The sequence below is a fragment of the Haplochromis burtoni genome, unplaced genomic scaffold, assembly GCF_018398535.1.
Source record: "Haplochromis burtoni strain Fernald_Lab_line unplaced genomic scaffold, NCSU_Asbu1 Contig_91, whole genome shotgun sequence".
Lineage (NCBI taxonomy): Eukaryota > Metazoa > Chordata > Actinopteri > Cichliformes > Cichlidae > Haplochromis > Haplochromis burtoni.
The window spans coordinates 1,356,220-1,371,861 of NW_024582452.1; the positions used below are offsets into that span (position 1 = coordinate 1,356,220).

A 15,642-nucleotide genomic window follows, 5' to 3' on the forward strand; every position below is an offset into this window, starting at 1 on the left:
TAAGTCCATAAACTAATCTTTTGGATCTGAGATACTTTGTGACTCGACTCTGAATTGCGGTGACATACCTGCCAGATAGTGAGCCTTAGAAGCACATGTAAGAGAGCAGCTCTCTTTCTTGCCAGTCTTGCTGCAGGTCAGTGTAGCCTTTGGTGCTACAAGCCCAGGAGGACATTTCACAGGCTCTGAGAGAAAACACAATCTACAATGTATCACATAATGTTAACACCAATAAGCTGGCGTAGAGAGAAAGACTGCACAAGCAGTATGTGGAAAAGGCCCGCTTCGAGTGTATGTCAGTGAATCAACCACTTGGGGGCAGTGCTGCTACATACCAATACAGTCTTTCTTATTCCAGTGCAGCTTGTACCCCGGTGGACAGGTACACTCATAACTCCCCAGTGTGTTGACGCAACCGTATTTACAACCTCCACGATTTATACTGCACTCGTCGATATCTGTGAAGAGAGGTGTTAACATAAGTACAAATGTCCTGTGGACATCTGAACATGCCTGGAGAAGATCAAAAAATATCAAAGGGAAAAGGATTTTTATTGACAAATACGGCAACAGAAATATAAAAACAAAACAAAACAATGTGATTAGTCCAAAACAATCTGGAGTCAATTCTGCTGATTTACATGAAAGACAAGCAGGCCTCTTATAAAACAGCACAGCTATGAATGACGAGTTCCTGTAAGCTCAGTTCCATTCATCCTCACGCTCTGGAAAGATTAATGCGTTTGCGTGTAAACAGAAGTGATTTCTCGTTTTGATGTCACCCACATTCAATTTCATGGTCAAAATTTCTCTGCTCTTCAAGGAGAAAGACTTGTGGCAAGCAGTAAATTATAATCAACTTTTCAAACACATGCTGAGCTAAAACCACTAACAGCATCCGGGATCCAGATGCAGTCTGGCTGCCGTCGATGCCAGACAGAAAATTAGTTTAGTGAGTGGAGCTGAGGATTCGGCAGGCTACGGACAAGTGGCACTGGGAAAGAAACGGAGATAATGGCAGTGATTGATGATCTTGCTTGCTGATATGAAATGCTCTTTCTTGTCTCATTCAATTATTCACTCTGAATACAAACAGTCTGCGTGCCACTGCACTCCCCGAAGAAGATGATGACTTCATCAGTAGCGCTCTGCTGTTCTGAAGCCAGAACTGCTTGAAAATGTTGTGAGGGATGTGCTGCTTATCCTCTGCATCAAAGCACTTCATTTAAAGGACAAAGAGCTCTAATGAAAATCTGATGGAAGCAGAGCTCATCTGCCAGCAACTGTTGTTTTGACTTCTTTGTTCTTCCCAAATTTGAAATGTGACCAAATAGACTTATTCTAACATTTCTCCAGATCGCTTTAATCTTTTTTTTTTTGCTTTGCATGCTCTAACAGAGCCGATGTAGAGACGAGCCAAGAAAGGAAAGGGCAGAACAAAAAGACGATCTGACATTTAGACTCTGCAACTGCTTTGTATCATGTAGCAGAAATTTAGGGTTCATAAAAATGTCAAAATCTTTTAACTGTAATCAGTTTTGTGAGCTTAATCGCCAACCGGCACATGTTGCTTTTAAGAAGAATTTTTCCCCAAGCGCAATCTGGGCAGTGTTTTCTGCATCGGACAAATATTTATAAATCACCAACCCCCTCCTTTTATTTTCTTTAAAAAAAAAAAGAAGAAGAAGAAAGTTCCACTTTAATTTGTCCTTTTTTTGTGGTTTGGCGAGCAGCCGTGCAACGGATAAATCCAAATACTGGAGTCGAGGGGTGATCATATGTCAACTCAGAGCAATTTTTAGATTTACTTTTACATTAAAATTGATTTTAGTTTAGGTTACAGTTAGTTTTGGACATTAAGAGTTTTGTTTCATAGTATTTTTTTTTTTTCATCATTTGTAACAAAGGAAAAACAGCAAAACCCCCACATTTTTTAAGATTGTAAGCACTACAAATAAAAAAAAAATGCAAATGTTAAAATTGAAGACATATTTATTGTGCAGTACATACCTCTCACTTTGCAGCTGCATGAATATAATATGAGTAATTTGCACGATTTTTAATGACTATTTGGCAATTCCAGAGTTGTCCTTGGAATAAAAAGGCACTTACAGTGCATGATCCTACATTACATCAGCAACACTGTTTGTATTGTGTGATAAAATTTGTTCCTTTCTTTATAGCTTAAAAAAAAAAAACATTCTGTAGCTTAGATGAGTATCTTATTGTAAGCAACAGAAACTACGAGAGGCATTTTATTCTGCATTATGCAACAATCAACCCTCAAAGCTACAATAAAGGAATTTGTATTCATGTAGCACATTCAGGATGAGTAATGATTTATTTTTTAAAGAGCAAATTTCACCGCTTCGAAAGTGTGACTACCTTTTGAGCTTTAACCTGTTCAATCAATCATTTTTCCTGACACAGCAACATTCGGCCATAATCGAATGAATTTAAGTGGAATTTAACTGGAATCCAGCCCTCAACAGGCAGGTTATTGTAACCAACAAGATTACAGTTTGCAAGGAATTTGTGAATTGAATGATCATTTTTTTCTGTTCGCATTATTTATATACTAGGATTGCATTCATTACATGTATTGATGTCAACCCTTTGTATTATGTGTCCCACATTTTCTTTCCAAGATTGAAAGCATTTGGAATTTTACATTTACTGCTTCAAATGTTTTTTCAGCTCAGATTAAACCACCCAAAGAGTACATGGAAGTTTATAACAAAGCAAGAAAACAAATATTTGCAGGGTATTTAGTGTCCAAGTAATATTTAGTAATATATTTCATATATTTCAAATACAATCCATAAGGTTAACATACATACAGAGCACCATAAATGCTTAGTTTATGACTCTTTTGCCTAATATTGATCTGCATATGGTAAACAACCTGCTTTTTGGAGGTTTGCAAAAGAAAAACTGGTTTAGAGAGAAGCTGACTAGTAAAAGAGGGTAAACTGGCTTGGTTTAGAGGGGTGGATGAACTAAGGGGCTAAACCAAGTTCCAGTACAAGATTGTTTTAAACTTCTAATTATTGAAAGCTGCTCTATTACAGCCCAGGAATACAATTAAGGAGCTAGAAATAAGCCTAATAAGCCCCCTTTAAGTATTTAGGTATCAACTGGAACCCTTTTTGATGTTTAGAGATCTTTTTCATAGATCTATGTACAAACATGTTTTTCGTAGGATAAAAATGCCTTTCTGCCACGGTAAATGCTGACTGGATCAAATGAGGTAAATTCAAAAATACTTTAAAAGTATTTAGTCACAAGCAGTTTGAGTCTATTTTTTAAAGCAGATAAGCAAAATGAGCAGATTGTTTTGCTAGCCGAGAGGGAGAATGGCTGGATATACTCTCACTTGGGAGGAATGTTGACATGCCTCGGCACAATGCTTAACAGCAGGTCACTGACCTAATTGGGTTTGTTTAGGGTGAGTCTATTGTTTAACACCAGATTTCTGAATTGTTTGGCAGCAATAATGTCCGCTGATAAACCACAGAGGGGATAACATAACCTCGTACTGTTGTGGCTGGGGACGAAGAAAGTACAGCAGCGATCACCATAAATCTCTGGGGTTATCTAACAGTTCCGACAGCGGTGGTGGTAAAAAGAGGGGGGGGGGGGGGGGGGGGGGGGGGGGGGGGGAAGAAAGAGGGGAAATCATTCATCACTTGCTCTCTCAACAATGGTATAGAGAGTCATTTACGCCTGACCATCTTCTTTCCTTTTAGCAGCTCAGTGCAGCCTGATCACAGTCCATCATGTGAGTAAAAGCCTTACAAATCCAATCCTGGCACATTTATTCCCTGAGCTGACAGCTAATACAGCTACCCATGTGTGGAATGGATCCCGTGAACCTATTAAACTCTTCTGAAATACAGCAGACTATGTAATTCCAGAATTACATACAGTGGGTGGATAAAAATAAAAGTAACCCCTTACAATGTATTGCAACCCAGCAGCACTGCCACCACATCTCTGACTCCATTGAAAGTAAGCATTAAAAAAAAACAAAGAAAGAGTAGGTGGTTCACAAAAAATGTAAAACTGTTACTCCTATGCAGTTTTTGACTAACTGCACCTCCTGATCACAAACATCTACAAGTTACCACTCTCTAGTCTCAGTATAGTCAATTCTGTTGCAACATTCCCGATCAGTCGACCTGTCAAACTACAGACAAAAACACATAACGAGTCACTTCAAAGCTATGTATTTCAAGTGCATATGCCGTCTCTCTACGTCTCTCCCAAAACTACTGTGAGGCCCCGAGGTGCAGGAGACAGCAGCAGATTCTAACTGGTGATACACGCTCCATCAAAGGATCGCGGCAACACCCTGATGTGCTCTGGCGGGCCTCTTGGCAGATCTGACGTGCCCTCACACACCTCCTTCTGACACCAAAGGCCGTTTCTCCTATCTGTTCTACACCAGAGTACAGTAACTACCTGTCCATTTTTGATGGACATACTCCACCTTGAAGGACCATAACCTCCATGATATTATTTCATGTTTTAGTACATTAAGTACAGCACAAATTGTCTGCACTTTATATGACTGCCAAGTGTAGCGTAAGTTCTTAGATTGAGTTCTTGCCTTCCAGGCAGCCACCTGCTTCAGCTCATTTCAGTCCATTTGAAAATCGACTTGTAGAGGTCTAAACCTGGCTTGTGAAAGGTAATCCATCAGAGTGAGCATTTAAATACACTTCAGTTTTACCCAAGAATGTAGGGACGTTTTTTTGTTTTTCTATTTTTTAAGGATGTTGTCTCCAGATTAATGAGCTTAGCTTGTGTAAACACCAACAGTAACTATACATTGACACTTAAAAAAAGTTTAGTTTGTGCCTTAAAAGAAAAGAAAAGAAAAGACGTCCCACAGCAGTCTAAGCCTATAGCAGCATAGCTAAGGGATGGTTCAGGGTCACCTGATGTAGCCCAAACTACAAACTTTATCTAAAAGGAAAGTTATGAGTCTAAACTTAAAACTGGAGGGACTGTCTGTCGAATCCAAACTGGAGCTGTTTCTACAGTAGAGAAGCCTAATATCTGAAGGCTCTACCACCCATTCTACTTTCAAACACTCTAGAAACCACAAATAAGCCTTCAGTCTTTGAACAAAGACATCTGAGGTCTTCAAGATATGAGAGGGCATGATCATTCAAGACTTTGTATGCGAGGAGATGAATTTTAAATTCAATTCTGTTTTTACCAAGGAGATGATCTCTTTCCAGTCCTGATGATCTGACAACCTGATAATAATAAATCATAAGAGTCCAGCCTAGAAAGTGGTCAGAATACAATATGGTTTAAAGGCATTTGTTCAAGTAATGGACAAACGTAGCTGATGGTAGCATGAGAGGAAAAGCAAAATGAAATCCAAAGTCATTATAATTCATCCTAAGGGGGATATAAATATAATGCACAAAACGATTTTGAAACATTTCATTCAGACCCACAAACTGTGACATTACTTGGAAAGTCAGAGGATCACAAAGGTTGTTAGGATGCATCATCAGGGGACAATGGGTGTCTGTAAAAATGTCTTGCCAGCTCTTCTAAAAGCTGCGCAGACATTTCAGTCACTGTAATGCCTATGGCTAAACTTCCTGCAAGTCTTATAACAGTTACTGCAGAAATAAAACACTTTGTAAATTAGTCATGTAAAATCTATAAAATCTCTCAGCAGTGCTTTATTAAAGCTGTCAGTAGGCATGTTAAAATTAATACCATTTTTAGTATTTCTAGTGTTTTTTTTCCCCTGCCAAACATAAGAGCAGTAAATGAAAGGTTAGCACAGAAGTGCTGGCTCTAGAGGAAGAGTGACAGACAGGAGATTTACACCCGGAGACAAGGCAAAGAAGAAACAGACATGCTGGCTCACCTCCACAGTGTGCCAGTCCGTAAAGGACGTAGCCCTTATGACAATGACATTGGAAACTTCCGGCAGAGTTGACACAAAAGTGGTCACAGGCACGGTCAAAAGAGCATTCGTCAATATCTGTGTAGATAGAAAGACATGCTGTTATAAACTTTTCAAACAGTTCAACAAATTACACACAAAAAGCCTCCAATAATAATGGGATCTGTCCTCGTTTCATCTTCTGTATTGTATTTCTTGGTTGTCAAGAATTGCAATGGGTCAGAAAATATGTCACAAAAAAAAAAGTATTTTCCAAGAAAGGCGTCTTCTGTTTGGCGCATGGTATAGCGCTTGACCTCCTGCAGTCATGCAGTTTTCCATTTCGATGCACTGAAATGAAATTGTCCAAGTTGTTTTGAAATAACAAGTGGCCACAGCAGGAGACAAAAGAAAGCCCACTCTTTACCTGATAATAGGAGCCTTTGGGTTGGTTTTTCCACGCTAACGTTGGACCTTGGGAACACTTTCCTTCCCTTTCATCTTAAGCATGCTAAATGAGCCAGAGTCGGTACAAGTCCTAGAATTTGACTTGTCAGTCTGTTACTTGGACAACACGTAAATGTGCGTTTAAACATCCACATTTTTTGCTATAGCACGTAGATATACATGTCACAGTACGAGTGCAGATAAGAAGACGTGGATTTTCAGTTTCTCTGGTTTTCTCACCTTGTCAGCTTCACTTGCAAATCTACATCAAATCAGCTCCTTCCTGCCTGTCTCTGTCTCTCTTACACATGGATCCTGATAAGTTGCTTAAATGTCATGGGCTCAAAGACCATAAGGACAGACACATGAAGCTACAGGAGACTGATGACATTTGGTTTTATTGTGATCAAGGCTCCCTTTAATGTCAGTAATGATCTCTGTCAAGCCCAGACAGCAAATGCTGGTGGAAAATGGGGATGTGCTACAACTTTGCTGGATCAACTTGGCAAATAAAACAAAGGTTTCTCAGGACTTTCCCAGGAATATCATGCTTTCATCAGCTACATCTGAACCTCCTCTGGGTTATGAGGAAGCACACGTTGCCATTAAACGGAGGTCACAGGTATTTCACAGCAATTAAGTATGTTTGGTTAAATGATATGCTGGCTTAAAGAACGCAGGAAGACAGACTGATAAATATCTGCTCAAATCTTGCATGGTTTTTGAAAAAATAAAAATAAAACATTGACATTTGCGCACTGGGCATAATCCAAACTAGACAGATAAACCATATGAGGATCACTGAGGTTAATATTTGGCAGGCATGTTGTAAGAGCAACCAAAAGATAAAAATGTTCTGAGATTAATAGCTTATTAAGATATCAGTTTACAAAGCTGTACACAAGCTTTGAAGGAAACGTACAAGCTGATGTTTTAAAGCTGGAAAAACACCAAAATGTATAATTGGTGCAGCTTATCTTTTACAAAATAAATCTTCTAGAACATAATTTTTTTTTTTACCACAAACCAAGTATTAAAAAAAAAATGACAACAAGCTCATACAGTTCTTGCCATTTGTCTCCTGCGGAGGCCTCTGGAGATTCATAAAAGCAGTGATAGATGAGTGAAGCGTGGGTTGGCACACGCTGGAAGAGGCATTGCAAAAGTGATTGTTTTTGGAGTGTTAAGGATAAACTCGACTCAAGCGCACTTTTAAATAAAAAGTCTAAAACCCTCTAGGAGTTAGGCGTGGTGACTGAGTTTATCCTTAAAATATGCTGCAACCAGTGACGCCAGAAGTCAATCTGCAACTTATCATTACACCGTTTTGTGTGATATCATGCTACAGAGCATAAGTGTTAAGACATCTGGGACTCCCACAACCCTTATTTACAAGACAGTTAAGGTGAAGTATGCAGTGGGAGGGCAAAGACGACATCATGAGGTGATGTACGTGCAGGGGGATAGCAGTCACACTGAATGCAGATGAGAATCGCAACTCAGAGCTTCTGTCACTAACTTCCTTTATGCAGTCTCACATCACTTTAACCTTGAACCTTACTCAAAATAAAACGGCAAATGAGATCGACTGCAATGAAAACACTGGCAACTATTGTTTATCCAGGACAGATAAGGCCTCCATCACTGATGTTCCCTCTGGAGAAAACACAAGGTCTGATGAACATCTGAGTGCCCTCATGTGGATCACGAGTGAGAAGAGGAGGAGGAGGAGGAGATGATTCTGGAGGGTGTTGTGGGTGGTGGAATGCTGACAGGGGCTCAGCAGACATGCCCCATCCTGACTTAGGGACCATGGTCCACTGAAAGCAGGGAAACACCACGACTGTTTAAACCAAGATAAACCAAGAGTTCAGTTTACACATCTCAACACCTCACGGTGACTGCAAATGTCTAAGAGTAACTGATACCAGAGAACACAGTGACACGCAACGAAGCACCAGCAACTATTAGCAAAACCAGGAGAAGGATGGCTGTAAATTTACTGCAGGTGCACCTAATCTTCTTAGTCTTTCACTTCAGGATTTATACTCTATATGCACTTTAGTGAGCTCGATGATAGGATTACTCCTGGCTGTTTAGTCAAAGTAATACCTGTTAGACCCCAAGCTATGTCCAAAAAATTTAGAGACCTACTCAACGTCTCGCACACAAAGGTGATGAAAACAGCACAACGTCTTCTACAGAGCTAGAGAAGTCATATTAACCTTTACAACTGACAATATGAACCTTATGACCCTTGTAAATGCATTATTGCATTATGGGAAATGTAGGATGGATTTTTTTTTTTGCTTTTGGAGCACACCCCACATGAAAGACTAAAATTACAGATCTGTGGACCTCAGCTGTTTTGATTTTAATCACTCTTTTTTTCCCAAATAGGTCTCTTGCGAGACAAACAAGAGTCTGGAAGTAATACTAAATAAGCAGTATGCCCCTTTAACCACACATCTACATTCCAACATGAAGGGTAAAAAAAAAAAAAACTAAGACAAGCACAAAGGAGCTACATGAACAAAAGGGCAAATAAAGAAGATCAACTTTAACCTTTACTAAGAGGCACTCAGCTTTTATTTTGCCCCGATCCCCTTCCAAAAATGAGAAAACACGATAGGAATGACAAGACGAGTAGCAGGCAAGTGACTCAATAGTGTGGAGTATGCAAGCATGGCAATACCTCACTCAACAGCAGGCGAGCTTTATCACAGCCCTTCTCACCAGACAAAACACACAGCGCTAAACAAGAACAACCCTGTTCCAAAGTTGACTCCCTGGCCCAAAACAGCACACGGCTGAGTAGGTTAAGGCATGGTGCCACATAAAACAAGCTGTGATTTACATTCCGACATGCACAGACCGCATTTTCTCAGTTATCTGTGTTATTCTGGCAAAATAAACTTTGCATTGTTTGGCGACAAATAATGAAAGAAAGGCATCCACCGAAAATAGATTTAAAGAGAGAAGAGAGTGGCTGCAAAGAACGGCGACAGAGAGTACGTTTTCATCAAATGCACACGATGCTTGTGTACCGTGTTAGAGTGGTGTGATTCAGTGCAGCAATTCTGAACCAATTGCATGACGTTGATGTGTACCAGGCTGAATATTGATTGACCACATCAATAAATACAAAGAAAGGAAAAATAGCATGTCATCTGTTTTTCACTTGGAGAGAGGCTGGATTTGGCTCCATTGTTGTAAGCTGTCTGTCTTTTTTCAGCCTATTTTTCTGTGGTGGCTTTATTCATCCAAGAACCAGAGATTTAAGAGTTGGAGCCCCTAATTTCCTACACCTGTGTTCAGCCATTGCAAATTCTTATTTGTTCTGTACTAGTTCTCCCAGGTCCTGCTGAGCAGCAGCTACCACTAAATATAAGGGACAAACATGCCAGAGAGGCCTGGTTTGGCTTCTCTGAAGGACCGAAATCTCTGAGCGCATATTTCTGTGGCATCGGGAGGCAACTGCTCTTTTGTCGTAGTTGTCATTTAATGCAAAAAATCTCAGTCTATGAGACAAAGAGTGTTTAGCAGAAGCTTTGGAGTAGGAGTAAGTAGAGACAGTTTGTTTATTTAAGTGGCAAATGGCAACGAAACGGGCTACGTACCTTGGCAAGTTCTCTCATTGGTTAGCAGCTTGTAGCCTTTCTTGCAGCTGCACTCAAAGCTACCCACTGTGTTTCGACACACATGATCACACCCCCCATTGTTCAGACGGCACTCGTCAATGTCTGTGAACAGAAAACCATAACGAGGAGCGGATACATCAAATCACTCATCGCAGCTGCAAATGAGAGAGCGCTGAACTTAAACCTACAGCATGCAATTTTTTTGTCACTTGGAAGTAGGAAAAACCTGAAGATGCGTTAGCACAGAGTGGCCTATTTACACACTCAGCAGACAAATAGAAACATCATCATTTATCAGTTTTCTGGGCTTATAAGAAAATACACACACACACACACACACACACACACACACACACACACACACACACACACACACACACACACACACACACATACACATACACACGAACGGCTTTAAAAAAAGTTCTTAAATCTGAATAGTATGTTGGAGATGTATGTAAATGAGGCAACTTGGACTAACAGTGCAAAACAGGACAGTCATTTCTGTGGAAATAAGCTTCAGGGGTTTCCTTGCTGGTCCTCGGATAGGCTAAAAATCAGCTTGCGTGTGACTTTAATGGAGTGCAGCTCTCACACAGTAAAGCCCCGAAGCAGTAAGGCCTCTAAATCATCATTGTCCATCTCCTTCCGATTATTCTGCTCTTTATTTCTGTAGCCAATACTGAATCGATATGTCATGTGCTGATCCCTGCTTTTCATGGTGCTCTGCCTTGGCAAGTTTGGCAGCAGCTCTGATTAATTCTGAATCATCATCACAAATGAGGCATCTGTCTCTTGAGGGAGTCTTCATCATCTGGTTAAAATAAATGCATGAGAGATGGAATTAAATAATCCCATCCTTGCTTCATCTTTGTCTCAACTCCTCAGAAGTGCCTGGCCTGAAGCGAGCGTCTGTCTTCTTGTGCCAGTGCTGCCTGTGTTCATTTTCCTCTTGTTTCCTCTCAAACTAAACGAATACAAGCCAATGTATTTTTATTAGAGTTGTTAGTCTAACACTGTAAGCACACTGACACACTGCTATCCTGCTTTTGTTCACCTACATCCAATGTTTGTTTTCCCCAAGTCTCGATAATTCCACATAACATTCGGAGAGGATTAGAGATTGCACGAAGAAAAAACCACACACACACAAAAAAACAAAACAAAAAAAAAAACAGCAAAATTATGCAGGTTGCTTGAGTTGAGGATGCTCTGCCAACACTCACAAAGATGGCAGTGCAGAAGAAAACTGTCGGGAAAGCTGGTGCCATGACAAAATATTTCTTAAAATATGTTGCTGAAAAGCAGAAGGTAGTGATAGATCTGTGACACCTGTATGGATACAGGCAAAATAACTTGTAGTTGCAAAAGAAAATGTGGTTTCTGCAGAAAATCTAACTGGCAAGTTACAAGGGGTTCTAACTTGGGTAGGAGTGAATAACTATTTAATCATTCCTGTTGGCTGCATGTGGAGAGAGAAGCTGGAAAAATGACAAGCAGGAGAATAATTTAGTGAGAGCTGGACAGGTGCAGCTTGAATGCTGCCTGCATCCATGGGCGATGGGTGGGAATACCTTTGCAAGTCTTGCGGTCTGGCTGCAGAGTGAAGCCAACAGGACAGCTGCAGCGGACTCCTGTCACTGAATCATGACATGTGCTATCACAGCCGCCATTGTTCACTGCACAGGTCTCTGCAGGGAAACACGCATCCAGTTAGATAAACCCCACAGAAAATACAAAGTAGATTCAGTTGTGACCTACTTATTTCTTCCAATTGAAACGGCAGACATGCATACTGGTGCAACTGCAAAAACTACAAGAAACACCATTATATACACCATTACTTTTGTGAACAGGCCAAGAGCAGCATGCTGATCAAGTGTTGAGTGGTAGAGAGGAAAAAAAGAGAGTAAAGATAGAAACAGTAATGAATGCAGCCAATGAAAGAGATTACCAGTCAGAGAAACAAAGAGTTTGTCAATAATGAAAGGAGACAAGTCATTAGGAAATATAGCTAACACAGCCAAACATGGGAACTTCACTTGTTGTGTCTGTCTGTGCATGTGTGAGGTATGTGAGAAGGTTTGTTTCTCTTTGGTAAAAGCAAATTATGACCTCCAAAAATCCTTTTGTACTGTAGGAAATGTCTCCCCTCCATTATAAAGGGAGAATTTTCATTTGCAGACACATGTGGACGAAACCACCAGTTCCTTCCTGGTTTTGACAAAACCTTCCAGGCATTTTGGGGATAAAAAAGCAATTTCAGCTCCCCGGTCCCTATGTTGGCTAGGCTGATTTGAAAAAGGCAGGTAGTCAGTAAGGACAGGATAGCTGAGGTCTTTTCTCTAGACAGTGACAAATTTCACACAGACTTTAATTTTAAGTAACCGTACAAGACAGAGTCGCTCTAACATCCAAGATCAGTGGATGCCTACTACTTTTGGCATCCTTATAGATGGGCTCACACACTTCAGAACAACAACAAAAAATAATAAAACAACAGCTATCACTTTAACTTTCTGTAAAGAAACCAGTCATGTACACATCTCATCACTTCTTTTTAATGGGCAGTGGGATGTTGGCTGGCAGCCCAGCACAGCTGGAATAGTCTAAGACTTCACGCTGGTAAGACGATGGCAGCTAACACACGGCACTAAAAAGGGAATGTAGCTGTTATTTCTTATTTTGTTAAATAAAGAACAAGCAACCCTTTGGGAAACACTTACCCTCGTCAGTTCTAAAATTAAAAAACTCCCTCAATATAAACTGCAACAGCCATAATCAAACTTCTCTCAAATTAAAATCTCAGTTAGAGACTAGAACGATGCATCAAAGCAAAACAGGTGCTAAAAGTGATGTAATTTAGTGTTTTACAGCCGTTTCTTGGAAAAACACACAACACACAAGTGAATGCCATCGCTCAAGGCTAGACACGCTGTATCAATATACTAGGACAAGCTTGGAATAAATGTCAGTTCAGATGAAGCCATAAAAACAAGGTTTAAAAAAAAAAATGAGAATTTTGACATTGAAATGACTAGGTCTAAATGCTAAACACCATTATAAAGGATGGTTGACATTTAGCTATACTTATATATACACTCATTATATAAACCTGACAATATATAGTCTATTCTTCAGCCTGCTTGCTGGCTTCAACATCTGCCTGTTGCTGTACTGTATGCTGACATGAAGTCTGCTACAGGGTTTCTTGGATGACAAATAATTTAGCTATAATCCTTGTCAAGTAAGCCCTCTACCCAATACAAAACCCTACATGTGTTTTTGTCATAGCTTTTGGAGTGGAGTTGTGTAAAAGATGAAAATGTAACCAATAAAACTCACCACTGCTCACTTCAGTACATTCTGAAACATAATAACGTCTGCTAAAAATACCAAACTTTGATTAGTATTTGCTTTTCCTATGTAAATGACATTACTGAATCACATTTAAGATTTAATTTAATTCAATTTATAGAGCACCAAATACTAACATTAGTCATCTCAGATCACTTTACAAGAAATCTTTCAATATTTTACAGAAAACCATTCAGCAAGCACTTGGTGAGACCAGGAAAAAGAAGCCATCTGCCATCAGTCACTTATGTTTACCATGGGTTCTAAACACAACTTTCCCATATGGAAGAGGTATAACATAATTAACATAATTATCTTTTTTGCTTTTTATTTAATTGTTTTTCTTTTGAGAAGGGAACATACAAAAAGTAGGGGACTAAAACCTTTTAGTAAATAAATGTTTATACAGCAGTACTGAGGTCTAATAGGGTTAGACTTTTATAAAAAATTAGGCCTTTGGCAGATTTTGACTTATTGACATACCATTTTGTCCATTATTACATCGTCCTATGGGTTTCCTTCTTTAGTCAGTTTTTCCAGTGGAATGCATTTCTTCTACCGTTTCCAGCCACTGATCTGTCCTCGGAGCATCACATTTTTGCCAGTTTCCTGTTACGGCCCTTTTACATGCAACAGTCAAAACTTTGAGGAGAGGTATACCCTTCCTTCGATCATAGCAAGTATCGGTCAGAAACAAAAACATTACTCTGGGATTATTAAGAATATACAAATACATGCTCAAAAATGAGAAGAATGTTATCCCAGAACAGCTGTAGTTTTATGCATGACCAAAAAAAAAAAAATCCCTTTGCCTGCATCGTCTCCAACATTGTGGTGTAATTGTTTACTTTCATGTGAGCGGTAATAAAAAAACGATTAGGCTTTTTCATCCAAATTCTCTCCATTTAGAAGGACTTGAAGATTGCTTTGCCAATCACTCTCTGGCAAGTCAGAGATTTTAAAGAAGACCAAGCATGTGCCTGGATCCCCTGTTCACTTAGAAGCCATATAGAGGAATAGAAGATGCCACGGTAAACCTGTTGAACTTAACTGCTAAAACATTTAGAGGGAAAGGTACTTCTGTCGACAAGATTCAGCCTCATATTTTAATCAAAAGGCTTATAAAACAGTTTTCAGTCTCATGGGCTGGATTTTTGACTTTTTGACTATTCCACTTGTCTCAATAGTTTATCCTGGAAGAGCAGAGCCGAGCGTAGCCAATCAGGTCTGCTCCTCGAATGGCTCCCCGCTGGGATGTGCGCTTTCACCTTTATCATTTATCTTGTCTGAAAACAGAACTATTTTAAAGTATGCAGATGGCTCTGTTATCTTTAGTCCGCCCCAGGATAATGAGAGCAGCCATGATCAGTTTGTTAAAGGGTCAGACAAATCCTACCTTCAATTAGACGTATTTAAATCAAAAGAAATGATCACTGATTTAAGAAAATGTACGGACAAAAGAGATCAGGTCCATTTAGAAACAGACTGGAGAATGCATTCAGTCTTATAAAGACTGAACTTTGAAGCAAACTGTGGAGTTATGTGTTAAAACGGGCACCAGCATCCGTCATGTTTGAAGAAACTTCGATAAACTTTTGACAAAACAACAACCATTTCATGTTATCATGCTTTCACTGAGACCAAACCATCTTTTCTTGGTCTCGTGGTTTGGATATTTATCTTTAAAGAACAGAAACTCACTCAGTAAAACTGTTAAATGGTCTAACAGGCTTATTGGTGAGCCACAGCTGAACCCAGCAACCCTGGTATGGATAGATTACAGCAGCTGGCTGGTTTGATTTTACTTGATGACTTGCACCCTTTATATAGAGTTTCAGTTTCTTCGTTCTGGAAAAAGCTTCTAATTAGCCATCATTCAGAGAAGAAGAAGAAAAAAAAATGGTTTTGCCATCTACCTGATGCTGTGTAAATTCTCCATTATTATTTCTTCATCTCTCTCTCTTTATGTTGAGTTACGCTTATCTGTTGCCCATCATCTTAGTTATTTATTTTTTTTTTTATATACACATATATACACATATATATATATACACATATATATACATATATATATATACACATATATACACATATATATATATACACATATACATATATATATATACACATATACATATATATATATACACATATACATATATATATACACATATACATATATATATATACACATATACATATATATATATACACATATACATATATATACACATATATATATATACACATACACATATATATATATACACATATACATAT

General features: G+C 39.2%; 1 protein-coding gene across 2 annotated transcripts in view; it reads right to left on the reverse strand.

Moving 5' to 3' along the window:
* scube3 (signal peptide, CUB domain, EGF-like 3) overlaps positions 1 to 15,642 on the reverse strand; it is a 76,324-nt gene that overhangs the window by 6,696 nt on the left and 53,986 nt on the right. For both annotated transcript variants that reach the window (XM_005926211.3, XM_005926212.3), the window contains 5 exons: positions 11,580 to 11,696; positions 9,985 to 10,107; positions 5,900 to 6,016; positions 336 to 458; positions 69 to 185 (listed from right to left, as the gene is read on the reverse strand). In XM_005926211.3, coding sequence (XP_005926273.1) covers positions 69 to 185; positions 336 to 458; positions 5,900 to 6,016; positions 9,985 to 10,107; positions 11,580 to 11,696 — 597 coding nt within the window. The remainder of the gene's footprint in view (positions 1 to 68; positions 186 to 335; positions 459 to 5,899; positions 6,017 to 9,984; positions 10,108 to 11,579; positions 11,697 to 15,642) is intronic.